Source organism: Alligator mississippiensis, chromosome 1 (assembly GCF_030867095.1).
Source record: "Alligator mississippiensis isolate rAllMis1 chromosome 1, rAllMis1, whole genome shotgun sequence".
NCBI classification, from domain to species: Eukaryota; Metazoa; Chordata; order Crocodylia; family Alligatoridae; genus Alligator; species Alligator mississippiensis.
The window spans coordinates 84,780,555-84,798,207 of record NC_081824.1 but is presented as its reverse complement, the minus strand read 5'-3'; the positions used below and the strand labels follow the sequence as shown (position 1 = coordinate 84,798,207).

Sequence of the window (17,653 nt, the reverse complement as noted above, 5' to 3'; positions counted from 1 at the left end):
CGTTCCTGCTGGCAGCTTTTATCAGTGACATTATTGGCTACACCAGCCAAAAACAGCCAATAGCCTAGGGGTTGACAGAGTTTTTGGGAAGAGTGCCAAAAACGCCTGAAAACTTGACTTGTAAGATGCCAGGGGCAGATGGCAAGGGAGCTATCTTTGTTGTGGCAGCACAGCCCTGTCACCAGCCCTTTCTCCACCATCTGCCCTGAAGCGTGCATGCCAAGTAAATGCCTTCATGTGCCATGTTCTGGCACCCATGCCAGGAGTTACCTACTCCTGGATTAGCCAATAATGTTAACTTTCCTTTTGTCGGTGCTGATCCATTATGCGACCAATATGTTGATACACCTCTACTGTAAATAGACAGACTACAATGGATACAGTATTAGTAAAGACACATTCCATACAACGAAGAGCTGAAAATTAGTTGTCATGGAAAATCATTCCTCAGTTTATATAAACATCCTTTGTTTGACAGGAGAAAAGCAAGCTTTCTACTTTCCTCTAATTTTATTATACACGTCTTCAAGTTAATGGCAAAAAAGTGAGTTACCACACTGAGAGAATGTGTGCTGTGATGATAAAATGGAAGCACGACACATGACAAAATTCTAGAACTGGAAGGGGACTTCATGTAGTCCAACCCCCTGCATTTATGCTGGTTTGAGTACACCTAGGTCATCCCTGACAGATGTTTACCTACACATACAATTAACGTGAAGCAATAAACTCTTGAGCAGTTTGAGCTGGAGTAAATTGCTCCCAGGCATAGTATCTACACATGTGCCTGAGAGAGCACAAATTTGAGCCAGGATGGAGCAGGCCCCCAGATGGCTGGGCTGACCAGGTGCCATTTATGCTCACTGTCAACATCTACACATGCATTTCGGCACATTAATTTACTCTGCCCTAAGATAATACTATCCCCAACAGTTCCATCTTACAATGAAATTAGTTTACTGTGCCCTAACATCAGCACCCATGTAGACAGTGATGCTTTACTGTGGAGCTAATTAGTCTACTCTGCAGTAAGGCACACTTATGCATGCACCCCCTGAGACAGATGCAGGAGCCCTTTTCTCGTTAAAACCAGTCCCTTTATGCAGCTCGGAGGCTTTGTCTCCATAGAACATAAACAGGCTTTTCACATTCACACAAACAAACCCATCTTCACTTCACAGTAAGCAAGCAATTAACATGTTGTGCCCGCCTCTGCTCCAGGAGGTGCTCCCGGGCAACTCTGGCGCGGGTGGCTAACCGGGCCTGCCCTGCTCTCGCTGGGGAGTCCCTGGAACTCGCCAACCGCGGTCGCAGTTGGGCCCGCAGCAGGGGGGTCCCCCTCGCTGCGGCCTCCAGCGCCAAAGCGTCCCTGGGTGGGCTCACACGGGGCTCTGACCTTCCCTACACACCGGCCAACGCCACCTTTGGTCGTGGACCTTCCGTCCCTCGTCCCCCGAGCGAGGACTGGGTGCCGAGGGCCCTCTCCGCCCCTTGCGGCTCTCTTCCCTGACACCCCGCCGGGGTCTCTGCCTGGTCTTCCCCAGTTCCCTCACCGGGGTTCCCGCCGGCTCTATCCCGGTTCCCTCACCGGGGTTCCCGCCGGCTCCAATCCGGTTCCTTCACCGGAGCTCCCGCCAACTCCAATCCGGTTCCTTCACCGGGGTCTCCCGCCGGCTCCCCGGAGCCTCTGCCAGCTCGTCCCCAGTTACCTCACTGGTGGTTCCAGCTGGCCCTCTCTCTGGGCTCCTCCTCGGGGCTTCTGCCGGCTCCCTCCTCAGTTTCGCCGCTCTTCTCCGGTGGCGCGGCTCTCCCCACCTCTGTTGCTCCTGGCGCGGCTGCAGCCTGTTCGATCCACAACCAAAGCCCCTTGCGGGGGCCCGGTTCCACTCCCAGGCTTCCTCCCAGGCCCCGCGTCCTCCCGCTGCATGCCGCCTCCCTCCTCGGGGCCGCCTTTTATTTCTCCTGAGCGGCGCCTCTTGCTGGCTTCGCTCCGCCTCAGCCGTATTAAAGCGCGGCTAACGAACCGCGTGGGTGGTTCCCCGGCCTGCACGCCGCCGCTGCTCCCCTTTCCTGCGGAGCATACGTGTTTCCCCTGGCCCTGGGCCAGGGACTCCCTCTAGTCCCGTTGTCCCTGGGACACATGTAAACCATCCTCTGATTTCTCTTCAGTCCTTTGACCTAGAGACAGTAGTGTGCCTCGGGCTGCGGGTTTCAGCCTTGCAGCTTTTCTCTCTGTCTGGTCCTTTTAACCCACAAACCAAACATCTGTTTTTTTTCTGTGGACCCAGGGAAAGAGACAACTGTGGTGTGGTACTTTGTCCATCAGCTTACCCACTTCCTCTCCTTTCTCTCCTCACAGCTTCCCACCTGGGACCCTTTTTCTTCAGGTGGCCAGCCAGTTATCCATATCAGCTGGTCAGTCTTCTTGAGCAGGCTTAAAATCACCTTGCTTGCCTGCAGCTGGGCAGCAGCTTCTAGGGTTGCCAACTATTACACCTACTTCCAGGCAGGTTTGCAACCTGCTACAGGCACCCGGAACAGTGCTTACCATTTTTGCAAGAGCATGGCAATGTTGACTTGCATTTAGTTTGGCTCTCGTATAACATCCAGATCATTTTCTGCACGTTGTTGCCTCACTAGTTAATTCTCTACTTTTTATCTGTGCATTTGATTTTTTTTACTTTAACTCTAGCATTTTGCACTTGTCCTTTTGAATGTCATGTTCTTGACTTCAGACTCTCCCTCTAATCTCTCAAGTTTGTTTCAAATTCTGATCCTGTGCTCCAATGTGCTTTCCTCCCCAGTCTTCATTGGTGTCATTTTCTGATTTTATAAGTGTGTATTCTTTATTCTATCATTCAAGTCACTAGTAAAAATATTGAATTAGAACTGGGACCAAGACACGCTTCTGGCAGACTCCACTGGAGGTGATCTCCTAGCCTGACAGTGAACTATTAATGATTTCTTTTTAAGAGCAATTTCTCAACCAGTTGTGCAGCCACCTGATGGCAATTACATCTAAGCTATACTTCCTTTGCTTACTTATGAGTGTGTCATGTGGGACAGGATGAAAAGCCTTACTGAAATCAAAGTGTATCGCACTTTGTCCTTCCCCCATATCCATTAAGCCCTTTTCCCTGTCGAAGAAGGAAATTAGATTAGTTTGTCATCTGATGTTCTTGGCAAATCCATGTTGGTTGTTATTTATCACTTTATGATTTTTTTAGGTACCCACAGATTGATTGTTTAATGATTTGTTCTAGTATATTTCCAGGGATTGTGGTTAAGTTGACTGATTTATAATTCCTCAGGTCCTCCTTTTTCCCTTTTAAAAACAAACAAACAGACAAAAAAAGTAAATGTTCCTTTTTAGTCCTCTTGACTTCCCTTGTCCCCAAGGAATTCCAAAAGATAATTGCTAATATTTCATAGGTTATTTTAGTTAGTAGGGCTTAAGCAGTCTAGAATAAATTCTGTTAGGCCCCTCAACTTGTATACTGCTATCTTATTTAAAATAATCTTTGACCTGTTTTTTTCTACACATTGGCCTGCACTCCCATGCCTTTGTTAAAATAAATCTCAAGTATCTGGTCACAATTTAATTTTCAAGACTGAAGCAAAGGCGGCATTGAGTACTTCAGCTTCCTCTGCATCATCCATTATTTGCTGTCCTTTCCTATTTAATAGTGTACCTATCCCTCTGTTTCCCTCTTACATGTGATGTATTTATAGAATCTTCTTTGGTTGCCTGTGTCCTTTGCTAATTAAAACTCATTTTAGATTCTCTGTTTTCATTTCTACATACTTGTGCTATTCTTTCATACCTGTCCTTAGTTATATGCCCTTGTTTCCATTTTTTTTAATTATAATTTTTGATTTTTCAAGTCATTGAAGAGCTCTTGATGTGGTCCCATGTGTCTCTTAGTATACATCCTATCTTTTCTTTGCATCAGAATAGTTTGCTACTTTGCAGTTAATATAGTCTCAGTCCATAATTGCAAGCAATTTGGGCACTCTTAGCTCTCAGATTTTCTTCCCAACAGACCTTACCTATACAGTTTCACTCATTTTTGATGAAGTCTATTTTCCTGAAGTTCATTATTTTTATGTTGTTGCGCTCATGTCTTCCTTTCTTCAGAATAGTGAACACTGTTATTTTCTGATCACTTTTCCCCAAACCTACCTTCCACCCTTAGATTCTCAATCATCTCCTTCTATTAGTCAAACCAAGTCTAAAACAGCATCTTACTAGTAGTTTTCTTCACTTTTGAAATAAAGGTTTTCCCCAACATATTCAAGAATGTGATTGATTGACTTTGTTCTGCTGTATATCTTTACTAATAGGGATCTATTATATGAGACAACATCCCCCATAAACACCAGATCTCATACTTTTAGTCTTCTCATAGTTGCTCACAAAGCTTCATTTAGATCCTCTTTGTGGTTAAGTGACCTATAGAGACCATTACTATAACATCACCCCTATTCTTTTCCCCTTTTTTCTTCAGCCAAAGACATTTAACAAACCTTCTTTGAATTTAGAATCACAGAAAACTAGGGTTGGAAGGAACCTCAGGAAATCATCTTGTCCAGCCTCTCCTAATGTCATGTTGCCCAGCCCTCTAACCATTTTTATTGCCCTCTGCTGGGCTCTGTCCAATTTGTCCACATCCTTTCTGTAGTGGGGGCCCCAAAACTGGACACTGTATTCCACATATGGCCTCATCAGTGCCGAATAGAGGGGAATACTCACTTCCCTCAGTTTGCTGGCACCACTCTTACTAATTTAGCTATAGCAGGCTGTGGGCTTGTAGTGTAGGGACTTGTAGCAGGCTTCACAAATCAGGTTGGAGTAGGCTGTGGACTTGCAGAGGGTACATCTAAGCTGTAGGCAGTGAAACCTGATTGCAGACCTGCCTTGGAGGACTGGGTTGGCTGATAAGAATAAGTAGCTGGCACAAAAGAAGTTAAAAGGCTCCCAAAAAAGGGAGTGAAGGAGGGAGAGGGAGGTGGAGATGCTTGGCTAGCAAGCGCAACAAAATCTGTACCCTTCCATATCAGTATTGCAGTCCTGTGATTTGTCCTGCTAGTCATATGTGGTGTTAATTATGTCATACCTTTGGTTGTGTAATACGACTTACAAGTTTTCATGTTTATTCCCTGTATTCCTAGCATTTATGTATAGATACCTCAGCTAGTTGCCTCATTTTTCACTCCTTTCTCACTTGCAGCCCTAGTAGTTTCCCATCTTCCCAAAGCCTCATGAATAGGTAGTTTAATAATGTTTTAAAATATTTTTTTCTTTAATAATGGTGACTTGCTTATGGACTTATCACCATCCAATTCAAATCTAATGTTAAACCTTCCTTACTAGGTCATGTCCAAAGACTCTCTTCTCCGTCTTCCTTAGATGGACCCCATTTCTTCCCACTGTTCTTTGTTCTCAGAACACTGTCGCATGCCTCAGGGAGCTGAAGCTCTTCTCTTGACAGCATCTGTGAAGCCATGCATTCATCTCCAAAATATGTCTGTCCATGCCTGGTCCTCTCCCCATAGCTTGGAATATTGATGAGAACATTATCTGTGCTTCTGGCTCCTTCACCCATGCTCCCAGAGTCTTGTGGATCCAACTGATGTGGTCAGGATCATACTTGGCAATATCATAAGTGCACACATGGATGAACAGTGTGGTTTAACAGTCGGAGGATCTGACGAGCCCTTTCAGCCTTTCCATGATGTCTTGAATTTGGTCTCCAGGCAAACAGCATATTTCCTGGCATGGCAAATGAGGTTGGCAGATGAATCTCTCTTTTTCCCCAAGAAAGGAGTCACCAGACGCTGCCATTCTTCATCTCTTGTTCTGCAGCCTTCCTGGGCTAAGGGTCATCTGGCTTCACCTTCCCAACCACTGGGGATCTGCACCTCTCTTCTGGGTTTCAGGCCTGCATAACAGTTTTTGAATTCACTGGTTAGTGGCAATGGGAGAAAAGTCAAGTACTGGCTGCTGTGTGAGGTGCTCAGTAAGCCAGTCTCTTCTGTGTTGATTCTTATTTCCATGGTGCCACTGCCGTTCTTTCAAGCTAACTAGTTTTCTGCATCCTATATGTTTATGTTGCATCCTTCTGATTAAGGTCTGTGCTCCCATTTGCTTTTTAGGCAAGCAGCCTTTAACTGTAGTTTGCTTACGTGCTTGCTGAGGCATATTTGTATCTCATTTTACATGACTCCCCTGGCAGATATTTTCCATGCTGGTTGATGCACTGTAGCAGTGCCTCTGCTATGGACAGGGTGAGTTCCCAGTGAGTCAACACTGGGACTTGATTGGTGACCTCCGGAGTATGGATGTCTACTTAAGCAGGGCTCCCAGAGGTGCAGCATTCGAGCTGTCAGCTGGGTTGGAAGTTCAGCTTTTTTACCCAGGATGTGGTCTGCCTTCTGGTACCTATAACTAGGGATCTACTTAAAGTGCAAAGGCAAAATAAAAATCAAAGGTTGCTCATGGTAGCCAGTCATATTTTTGCAGTCTTTTTGAGGCATGCCTTCCCGCTCTCTTCCACGCTGCCGCCCCCCCCCCCCCCCCGGCTGATTGGCTGAGAGTGCTATCTTTCATGAAGTCCCACCACTTGCTGTTGATTGGCAGAGAACGCTGCCCTTCATGTGGCCCCGCCTCTTGCTGCTTGCTGGAGAGGAAAGAGGTTGCACAAAAGGCAGCTGTCTTGGCCAATCAGTGGCAGAGGGAAGAGGGGGTGGCCACCATCTTGGCTGCTCCTCTTTGTGCTAGCAGTTTTCCCTTCCCCCCTGCCCCAGTGGGCTGCAAGGCTGGGCCACAGTAGCTGTTGGTTCCCACTGGAGAGGCAGTATTTTATTCTTAATAAGTTTTATTTTCCCCAGCAATTCAATGCAACATCTTGGGGAATGCCAGTTTTCCTAGTGCTACCCCTGTGCACCGGGTTCCAGAGCTCCAGCTGGGCTTTGTGCCAGCAGCAGCTGCATGCACCCCTCTGGGTAGACAGCAGAGAAGGGGCTTGGGGCAACGTAGCCTCAGGCCCCTCCCTGACCATCTGCTCTGAGGCATGTGTGCAGTTGCCACCAGCACAGAGCTGATGCTGGGGCTCGGGAGGCCTGGCATCAGTTCCATGCTGGCAGCGACTGCACGCATACCACGGGGCAGGGGGGACCTGAGGCAGCGCATACATGCATGCCTTCGGGTGGACAGCAGTGGAGGGGCTGGGGTTGCATTGCTCCAGCTCCTTCCTTGCCCTGCGCCCCGCAACACAGAACAGATGATGGGGATTGGGGTTGTGCTGCCTTGGGCCTCTTCCCCGCTGTCCGACTAGGGGGGTGCATGGAGCTGCTACTGGCACAAAGCCCGGCTGGGGCTCTGCAGCCTGTTGCATAGGGGCAGCGCTAGGGAAGGGCTTGGGGGGGGCTATAGCCACCTCAAAATTTGCCTTAGCCTCCCACCCCTCTAAACACCCCTCCAGTACCACTTGCCCCATGCAGCTGAGCCTGCCCTGCTCCTGTCCAGGTGGTTAGTGCTTTTTTCTTCTCTCTTCTTTTTTCTCTCCTTTTCTTCTATTTCTTCTCTTTTTCCTCTCCTTTTTCTCTGCCCTTTTTTCTGCCCGTTTTTCTCTCTTTTTTTCAGTTCATTTGTGATTGTTAACTATTTTCATATGCAGTGCCATCCTCCCATGAACCCTCTACCCTGATTTTGGTTTTTTGGCATGCTGGCACTCTGGAACCTTACAAGGTAGACTTTGTGGTTTTTTTGGCACTCCAGCCAAAAACATGGCGTACACCTGCTCTAGAGCTTACCGAGTCTAACCCCTTCCCTGAGGCAGGATCAGTCCTATCCAAGCCATTCCAGAGGCCTTTGACCTTTAGAAGCAAGTTCATCTTTTGAGTATTCAGGTTTTCATTCTAGCATGTGCTGGTCCCATCTTACTCTGTTAAATGTTATGGACTTATTATTCCTGCAAAAGAGAGTTTATTTCTATTTTTCATTATCTATGGTTTGCCATGTTTTAAGAAAGCAACTCTGGTATTGTGACAGCTAAATTTTTTTATATTGCTTTTTCCTTCTGGGCAAATCTTGTACAGATTTTTAAAGAGTCTTCCATTATTTTTTATTTTGCTGTTAATAGACTGATTTAGAAAAAGGAATATGAAACAATAATGTCAGCTGCCATAATTCTTCAGCGATGTATGATAGTAGCAATTGTTTGAAATAATTTCTGTGTGGTATCAGATTAGTTTACAAAAGCAGATATTAAGTTTAGCTGCATTCTGGGAATCGCCCTGAACCCAGCATAGCACAGTACAACACAGCACATAGCATCACTATTCATTAAGTTATCAGATTGTACTTTATACTAGGATACAGGCACATAAAAAGAAGATTTCTGACATACACCAGACTCTAGACTAGCAGTGATTAATGGTTATTAGCCTGTAGGCTTAGAACCTGGTATCTGTGTTTAATCAAAAGCAAGAAAACGTAACTGTCTTAATATCATATTCTTAAGTGAGGTTCCATTATATATTTTTTTCATTTTGGATATTATGGAGTGGTATAGTTTTAGTTTGTTATCAAATAGTTTAACTAATTTAATGGGTTGAAAGAAACATGGGTGAGCTGTGCATAGTCTTGTTCACCATTGCCTTTAGTTGTAAAAGTAGGAAGTAATTTTGGACATAAATATTGTTAATTTGTCTTCCCTTTTCTGATCAGCTTGCCTGCTTAACAGAAGAAGAGCAAACTCACCTAATTGCCTTAGAAAGACAGTGGGGAAAATAAGTTTTTGTGAAACAGAGTTTTCAGAAAATGGCTATTTTCTGTGGATTAAGAAAACCGTAATAGTAGAAAGATTACAAAATAGCTGAAATTGTCTGTAAAAATAGTGAAAAATGAATCAACAGTTTTAGTGAAGATATAACATGTTATCAATCTAATATAACCACATAGATTACCAAGGCAAAATCAAAGGGTCTTCAGTTAAGCCTATTTTAGTAACCACACTGTCTCAGCTTCGAATGTAATTACTGTTTGGTTATCAAAATACCTAAACATCCTGAATCCTAAGCTCTGAAGGAAACTTTTAGTCACAATAAAATCAATAAGATCAACCACATCTACTTCCTCAGAATTGTCCTGAAATGTACAACCTGAACTCTAGCCTCAGCAAAATACAAAAGTATTTTGTGTTGCGTGAAAAAGAAGAAAGCTGAATGCAAAATTATTAGGAATTTGATGTGTCAAAAATTGTACTGGTTCTATGGTACAGTTGAAATAAAGATGGTCAAGCTGAGGAGTCTACATGCGTTTTGGATCTTTATGCTATCTAAATGCTAAATCTAGTGCTGGTTGGAAACTGCAGTTTTCCTTTTGGTGGAAATTTTTTTCAGTGTTGGAATTTTTTCCTTTCCAAAAGAAAAACTAAAAAAAATAAAATTTTTGTGAAACGTAAATTCAAGGGGAAAATGTGTTTCAGGTCAGTTAAAACTTTGTTTTTATTTTTTGACAAAATATGGATGTTTCATTTAACTATGTCACATCATAAGGAATCTCTGTAAATCATGCCAGAAGTTCCCCCTGCCGTGGCTTTTTAAATGTTTTTCATTTAGCTGCTTGCTCCCCCTGCCTGATTGGCGGAGGTATTAAATATGCCACAGTTTTTGCTTCCCTGGTAATCAGCGCTAAATGGCCCAGCCAGCAGGACCCCTCCACTAAACAGGGGTAGAGGGAGCAAGCAGTAAAATTAAAAACATTAAAGGAGCCGCTGCACCTGCAACACAATTTATGGAGATCCCTACACATCATATCATTGCATACGTTTTTAAAGAATGAATTAAGAAATCATTTTGCAGTTTAAAATTGAAATATTCCCTCTTGAAAAAGTCACAAGGATTTTTTTTTCAGCTTTTTCCTTTTTAAGCCAATTGTTCTTAACCAGAGACACATTTCTGCAAAATGTTTTTGGCTTTTGTTGAATTGGCATTTCTAATGGAACAATATTCCATTGGAAACTTTCCAGCCAGTTCCAACTAATAATTTGTGTTAAGATGTCTGTGAATGTGAATGTTAACTTAATTGAAGATTTTAGAGATTACATTGCTGAAACCTTAAATTTTTGCATGGAAATTTTCTTGGCCTTGTCTACTTTTTTCATTAATATCCATATTTATATTTATTAATGGTTATGAGCAATGCTTATTTTAAAAAAGAAAAAATATAGCAGGATAGGATAACTGAGAATAATTTCAATTTTTCAGTTTCTCTTTTGGTGAATAATTTAAATAGGGCAATGTTTTGTTTGTAGTGTAGCTCCCAACAAAATAGCTCAGGATGAGGTAGACTAATAATTATTCTGAAGCCATGGTTAACTTTGAAATTCAGGACTCTTAATCCAGTACGAGAGTGACCACTACTAGAAGGGAGCAGGGGATACATTTCAAGTACAAAGCAAGAGAATGATTAGGCTAGAAAAGAAGAATTGGGAAGTGAGAGCTCTCTGCATCTGGTTGTTGTCTAGTCAGATTGCAGCCAAAACTATAGAATGGTGGGGGCATTGGTCCGAAGCTGAAGCATGTTTGGATCTCATAGCAAGAAGCAGAAGGGTAAGTCAGAAGAAATTCAAGGAATGGGAAGATTGAAACAAAGTCTTTGTGTGCATGTGTCATTTGCAAATTTGCTACAAGCTGAAACATGAATAGTAAGAAGAAGGTGTGTGCAAGTTCAGTCTTCTGATCAACTGAAAGGACAAACTTTGTAAAAGAATATATGTAAACATGGGACCCCACACCCTGTGCGTCTAGTAGGTACCTAAATGCAGTCCTATTTCACCCTGTTCTGAAATCTATTGCTATGTCTACATTTTTAAGATTGAGTCAGAAAAAGCATGGGGGAGGAGGAAGATGCATGCATCTTCTGTAGTAGGAGTTTTTTAATTCAACCAGAGTGGAATAGAATCCCATTTAGGCACCTAAATGCATAGGTAGATTAAAATTTGTCCCCTAGTATTTACATTTTTTGTTAGTGTTTAAATTAGCATAAGTTAAGCAGCTTCATACTAATTTGAAAGATTCTTGCTTTTCTTCTCTTTGATAATATATTAAACTGACAGGACCATTCAATTGTTAATCTCCGATTTGAGACATCCAACTAAAAAAAAAGTATTTTTTTTTTTTTTGTCATTAGAGCATCTTTTCTTACATTTTAGTTTTCCCTTAACATTTCCAGTGCTGTATGACCATCTGTGTTTTGTTGTTTTTTTTTTTGTGTGTGTTTTCAATATAGCTCATCCAGTTGATTTTGAGTCATCTTACAGTACCTGACCTGTGTAGACTAGCACAGACTTGTAAGCTACTATATCAGCATTGCTGTGACCCTCTACAATACATTCATCTCAGTTTACAACCTTACTGGGCAAGGATAAATGACACATCTCTGGAGTACCTACAGTCTCGCTGCACTCTCGTCCAGTGGCTGAATTTATCTTGGACTGGAAACAGGGGAGCCATCTCTGTTTCTGGATTTAGCAGGTCAGTGCTAAGTGTACTGAGGTGATACAGCAAGCTCTATGTTGAGTGCTGCTGTTTGGTAGTTTCTCACTAAATGCTTGAAAGCCTTTAAACCATCATATTTATATCAAAAGACAGGCAAGAGGCTGCTTTGATTTACCATAGAGGGTAGGGTTTCAGGATGAATAAAAGCATTCCCTTCACTATTTTCTTTAGCTAAAACAAGAAGAGAAACACACAACTGCAGAAGTCAATGTAATGTAAGGTGTTAGAATTGTTTAAGATACTTGATACGTGCATGCCAAATTGTACTTAAGAAAAGTTTCCCCTCTAATATGGAGTCATGTTAACTTACTTCTGTGGATTGTGAAAGGATCTGGTTGCAATTCATCTTACAGAAAATCTGTTTTCCAAGCAATACATTCAGAATTGTCCATTATATAGATGGTTTGTTAGTAGGGATATATTGAAATGGCTATAATATTGACCTGAATACAGTGCATCTTGTAGGGTAGCAGCTGTATGCAATCACTGGAATGCAACTTAAATGTAGATATGTTTATAAAAATGACTTGAGCATTTAGTCCTGTTGGCAAAGAGGGAGTTTGCACTCATAGCTTTACACCAAACTGAAAATACTATTCTGCGGCAGAGCTTTAAAAATAGCTAAACTCTAGGGGTATTTTTCTGTTTCAACCTCTACGTTCTTTATTTGCTAACATATTGTTTCCTGCTTCTTTGCTCATTTGTGTTAGTTAAGTAGTAACTATCAGGGCATTTTATTATTAAAAAATGCCTTCTTCACCCAAAAGATAATCTATAGTAGCATGGAAAGCTGAACTTCACATTGATAAGAAATAGAAATGTTACATTTAATGTAAACTTTTCTGAAAATGTTCAGAATTCATTTTTTATAAACCTTTAGAGTACCTCAAACACTCTTGCTTTTCCTTAGTGTAAAATAGTTTGTGTCTATCTTGTTGGAGTGAAGAAAACTTCTTTCCTTTATCATTCAAGAAAAATATTTTCATTTCCAGGAACCTGAAAAGGACATCCAATAGTATTATAGGTAGCTTCTTCTAAATTTAGATGCATGATTATGGTGAAAACGAAATATCCATACTCAAATAGGAAATGATACTCCCCAAACTAATCAGTCGTATAGATACTGAATAGTTTCATTATTATATTAATTGATATTAATTCTGTATGTTGAAAACTAAAAACATGTTCATGTTCAATCTTATAGACATGCAGCTTTCATTTTTCTTATGTAAACAGTACAGGTTCACCTCATGGAAAAGTTAGTGCATAATATGTAACTATATTGGTTAAATAATGGTGTGGTTGATAGTGAAATAAATATCCAAATTCAGAGGATTACAAACTCTGCAAAATAACAAACTTGCATTATTGGTCTTGGGTAGGGTTGAAAAGTTCTGTATTTGCTGATTACCTTTTACTTTACTGTTCAATTGATAGCTGTAGTGATTTTTTTTAGTCAGCATTTCTGGAATAAATAATAAATATACATAACTTGATTATTAATGAATAATCTCTCAATAAACACTTTGTTTATGCTCATTACAGTGAGCAAGATGTGTTTATAAAAATTTTAGGGTAAAAATGGTTTTCATAGATCTTGGAGAGAATACTTAAATTATATGTATTTATAGAAAAAGTTCTTGGGTGCTGGAGGGCAGTTGTATGTAGCTTGTTGGATTTTGGGGTTGGTGGATTCTCAGAAGCCAAGAAGAATTCAGTCATGCAACTTTACCATAAACTTAAGTGTCAGGACTTTTTAAACCATTTCTTCTTTTTTTAAAACGCACCATTTGCACAGGCTTTTTACTCTGGTGGGATTTATACTTTGTTAAACAAAACCCTCCAAATCTTATAAAACTTACTGTATTTACTCAAACGTAAGATGGCCCTGCATATAAGATGCCCCCCAAATAATTAGATTCTATATATGGAAAATTTATAAATTTGTAATAGTCTTCCAGGTATAGAATCTAATTATTGGAGTTTTGCTTTGAATTTGTCCCCTTCCCACTGCTGAGCACATGGAAGTGAGGAGCAAATTTGAAAACACTGACCTTGAAGTAAACATACCTGTAGTAATTTGCATATAGGCAAATTATTACAGGTATCCATAAACTTAGTTCATCCAAAATTGATGCATATTACCTTTTTCAAAACTGTTGCAAGTTTTAGCACAAGTACTCCATAAACACACTTTCAAGCATCACTTTTGTACTTACTATATATAATAGAAACCATACTTCTATTTTATTTATAGATAGATAGATATAGGGGTGGGTGTGTGTATACACACCCACACACCCACCATGTATGGTAACAGGAATGAGAATGGTGCAACTGTAAAGGTATGTGTTGGGCTGTCAGGTGAACCATATCAGTCACAAGACAGATTGGTAGAGGTATATACATATTAGCTGTCTTATGACTGATGTGGTTCACTTGATAGCCCAACACACACCTTTACAGTTGCACCATTCTCATTCCTGGTACCATACATGAAATTAGTCAAAAGCTAAAAGGTTCATGATTTACCATATCGTTCATTGGGCTGGGCCCCAGCAGAGTCAACAGTGTTTTAAGCCATAGTGACCCCATAGCTTAGCGCTGCTCAGTTTGTGTGTGTATTTGATTCGGCCCCCCCCCCCCCCCCAAAGGATCCATGTGCTAATTAGCTCCCCACTCATGACTGGAACCAGATGTTCTTGTTATGAGTCCTGTGATCCTGCAAAAATTTTTGTGCAGATGAAGCACAGGGCCACCCAATCCTTCCACTTCATGGAGGGTGGAGCCACACTAATCATGTTACAGGCTGAGAGAGCAGGCAACAGAGGGTGTCTGGGTGAACTGTTCGAGGCCCCATTTGGTGATGTTTGCTAGACATTTAAGGTTGATGAAGAAACAGGAATAATTGGAATGGGAGTGAAAGGCATAGCTCAGCTGTGGAATTGAAAAGGAAGTAAAAATATATGCTCACCATGACTTGGAAAAAGAGTTGGCACTGAGGGAGACTGTGCTGAATGGGCACTACCTTATATCTTATTCAGATGGGCTACACTAACCTAGCCTTGTGGTAGGTTCCCATCAGCATTGAAAGTGTGATCTATGCCTTTAAGGCATAGAAAGGGATCAACAGAGCATTGGGGTATAAGAAATAGAGGAAGAAGACCGAAAGTTCAAAATAATGGCAATGGTGGCAAGTAAGGATGAGGTGGAAAAGAATTGAAAAAAGGAAACGAAGATCTGGAGACAGATGGAAAGTGGACAAAGGTGGAGTAGAAAGAAGGTGACAACAGAAGCAAAAGCAGAAGCAGCAAATGATATGCCAGAAGGAAGACAAGCACAAAGGGAAGTGGGAGACAGAGTAGGAGCAAAAGGCGAAGGTATATTGGGCAAGAAGCAGAGGATGACTGGAGCATGATGGCAGGCCGCCCTGCTGGGAGTGATACAGTGGGGAAAACATGGAAGAGGCACCAAGAAGAGCTAGAGAGGAGCGGAGGCTGCGGATAAAGGCAGCTTTAATTGGCAATGAGAGGCAGACGGGATTGACAATGAAAAGATATGACTACCTGGAAAAGGTACTGTTTGAGATCTTAGAGGTGCAGGCAGAGCATCTCATCAGTCTAATTGCTTTCTTGAACTGAAAGACTTGGGAATTGACTTACTGGGATGGAGAAGGGTATGAGAACTTTTAGAAGAAATTTGCAGAGAAATGTGGGAGGAAGGAATTAAGAGAGATAAAGTTCATAGTAAGGGAAAAGTCAAGACAAAGAGTGATTAGAGTTCAAATATACAGATTTATTAGAGACAGAAGACATAGAAAGACAAATGGAAAAGTACATCCAAAGGGTAATGTTGGTAGAGAAAGTAAAGGACAAATGTGGTATCCAGAAGGGGCCTTGGAGGGTATGAGCAGTGTTACAAGCAGACAAATGGAGCCTACATGGGGTGATGCACCTCCCATCGGTGATCCAGATAGGGGCACGCTGGCATTTTATAATATACCATGGGCAACCAAAATGGTGCAGCACATGCGGAAAGGTGGGGCACCTGTCTGCATGCTGTCCCCTCATGGTGTGCTATGGATGTGAAGGGATGGGGCATGGAGCAGCAGAGTGGCAGGAGTCCCTAAAATGAACTACAGGTTTCCCTTGCTTTATGCTCTACATGCGTTCCTGGAAAACAGCGCATAACTCAAATTCACATAAACGGAATCCACTTTACAATGTAACAAATAGGGATACATTCCCAGACCTCAACTGTACTGATCTCCAGACCCATTTCTACCACTTTTACAAGACAATTTTGATACTCACCAACAATAGACAGTACACACAAGCACAGGGCACTATCATAATAGTTTCATAGTTGGTAAGGTTGGAAGGGACCTGAGCAGATCATCAAGTCCGACCCCCTGTCATGGGCAGGAAAGAATGCTGGGATCAAATGACCCTGGCAAGCCTCCTTTTGAAGACCCCCAGGGTAGGAGCGAGCACCACTTCCCTTGAAAGTCAGTTCCAGCTCCTAGCTGCCCTGACTGTGAAGTAGTGCCTCCTGATGTCTAAGCTGAACCTGCTCTACGTCAACTTACGGCTATTATTCCTTGTTACTCCTGGGAGTGCTCAGGGGAACAGGGACTCTCCCATTGCCTGTTGGTCCCCCTTGGCAAGTTTATAGGCAGCCACCAGATCCCCTCTCAGCCTTCGCTTGTGGAGGTTGAACAGGTTCAGGTCCTGTAGCCTCCCCTCATAGCACCTGCTTTGCTGCCTCCTGATCATGTGAGTGGCCCTCCTCTCGACCCTCTTGATGCTGGCCACATCCCTCCTGAAGTGTGGTGTCTAAAACTGGATGCAGTACTCTAACTGCTGCCTGACCAATGTCACAAAGAGGGGGAGGATCACCTCCTTGGACCTGCTCGTGATGCATCTATGGATGCATGCCAAAGTACGGTTAGCCTTCCTGACCGTGTCCCCACGTTGGCAGCCCGTGTTCATCTTGGAATCAATAGCAATTCCAAGATCCTTTGCTGCCTCTGTGCTGCCAAGAAGAGAGCTCCCCAGCTTGTAGGTATGCTGCTGGTTCTTCCTCCCCAGGTGCAATACTTTGCACTTGTCTGTATTGAAACCCATCCTGTTCTCATCCGCCCACCCCTGTAACCTGTCCAGACCTAGTTGCAGCCTGTCCCTCTCTTCTAGCACTTCTCCCCACATCTTAAGTGTCATCCATGAACTTGAACAAGGTGCTTTTCATCCCCTTGTCCAAGTCGCTGATGAAGATGTTGAACAGTGCGGGCCCAAGGGCTGGTGATGGCAACTTCAGAAACACGTCGCAGGCAATGAGCGAGGAGCACAGATCCACACAGGAGACTACATTTTGGTGCGTGTCACTCTCACAATGCACTGCACAAAGCTGACTGTGGGCTTCTGCCACACTGATCATATAAGAGTGAATTTACCTCGCATATAACAACATTTTGTTATAGAAGTCATTGCATAAGAGAGAATTCGCCCATACAGAACCTGCAAGGGAGACCTGTATTTGTAAGGGAGTGGGACCCTTGTATCATAGGTTCCCCAAAGCCTTTGCAAGCCTCAGACCCCTTGAGGAACAGCAAAATCCAGAGGAGGAGAGGAGGAGATGGACACTGAAGTAGAAATGGTAGAAGAAACCCCTCGGGAGGGTGAAACAGGAGTGGGCAACATTCCTGTGATTGAGGCAGTGCAGGAGGAGATAGGCGACGGAATGAAAAGGAAGGTAGGAAGAGCAAACAGCACAGGCATAGAGGTGGGGATGGGGAAGAAAGAAGACACCCTACAGACAACAGAAATGGAGCTAGAGCAAGAGAAAGAACCAGAGAAACATGCTGGGAAAAGAAAGAAAATGCAGGGGCTGATGACCAAGAAGAAGAAACCTGATAATGAGGGAGGTGAGTCGGAAGAAGAGGCAGTGATCAGTTTCCTGTCACTAACTCTTCTGGTCTTCAAGCAGCAGGAATATCCAAGCTTTCCTGAATGTGAAAGTGATCTGGCAGCTTGCAAAGTATACAGGAATGCAAGTTAGGGAGAGGGAGAAGTAGAGTACCCTGATCATT

General features: G+C 42.8%; 1 protein-coding gene across 4 annotated transcripts in view; it reads left to right on the top strand.

The window, feature by feature from the left end:
* The window catches only part of FBXL4 (F-box and leucine rich repeat protein 4), a 134,345-nt gene that overhangs the window by 49,599 nt on the left and 67,093 nt on the right, over window positions 1–17,653 (top strand). For all 4 annotated transcript variants that reach the window (XM_019486391.2, XM_006260701.4, XM_019486390.2 and 1 more), the window contains one exon: window positions 11,297–11,541. In XM_019486391.2, coding sequence (XP_019341936.1) covers window positions 11,297–11,541 — 245 coding nt within the window. The remainder of the gene's footprint in view (window positions 1–11,296; window positions 11,542–17,653) is intronic.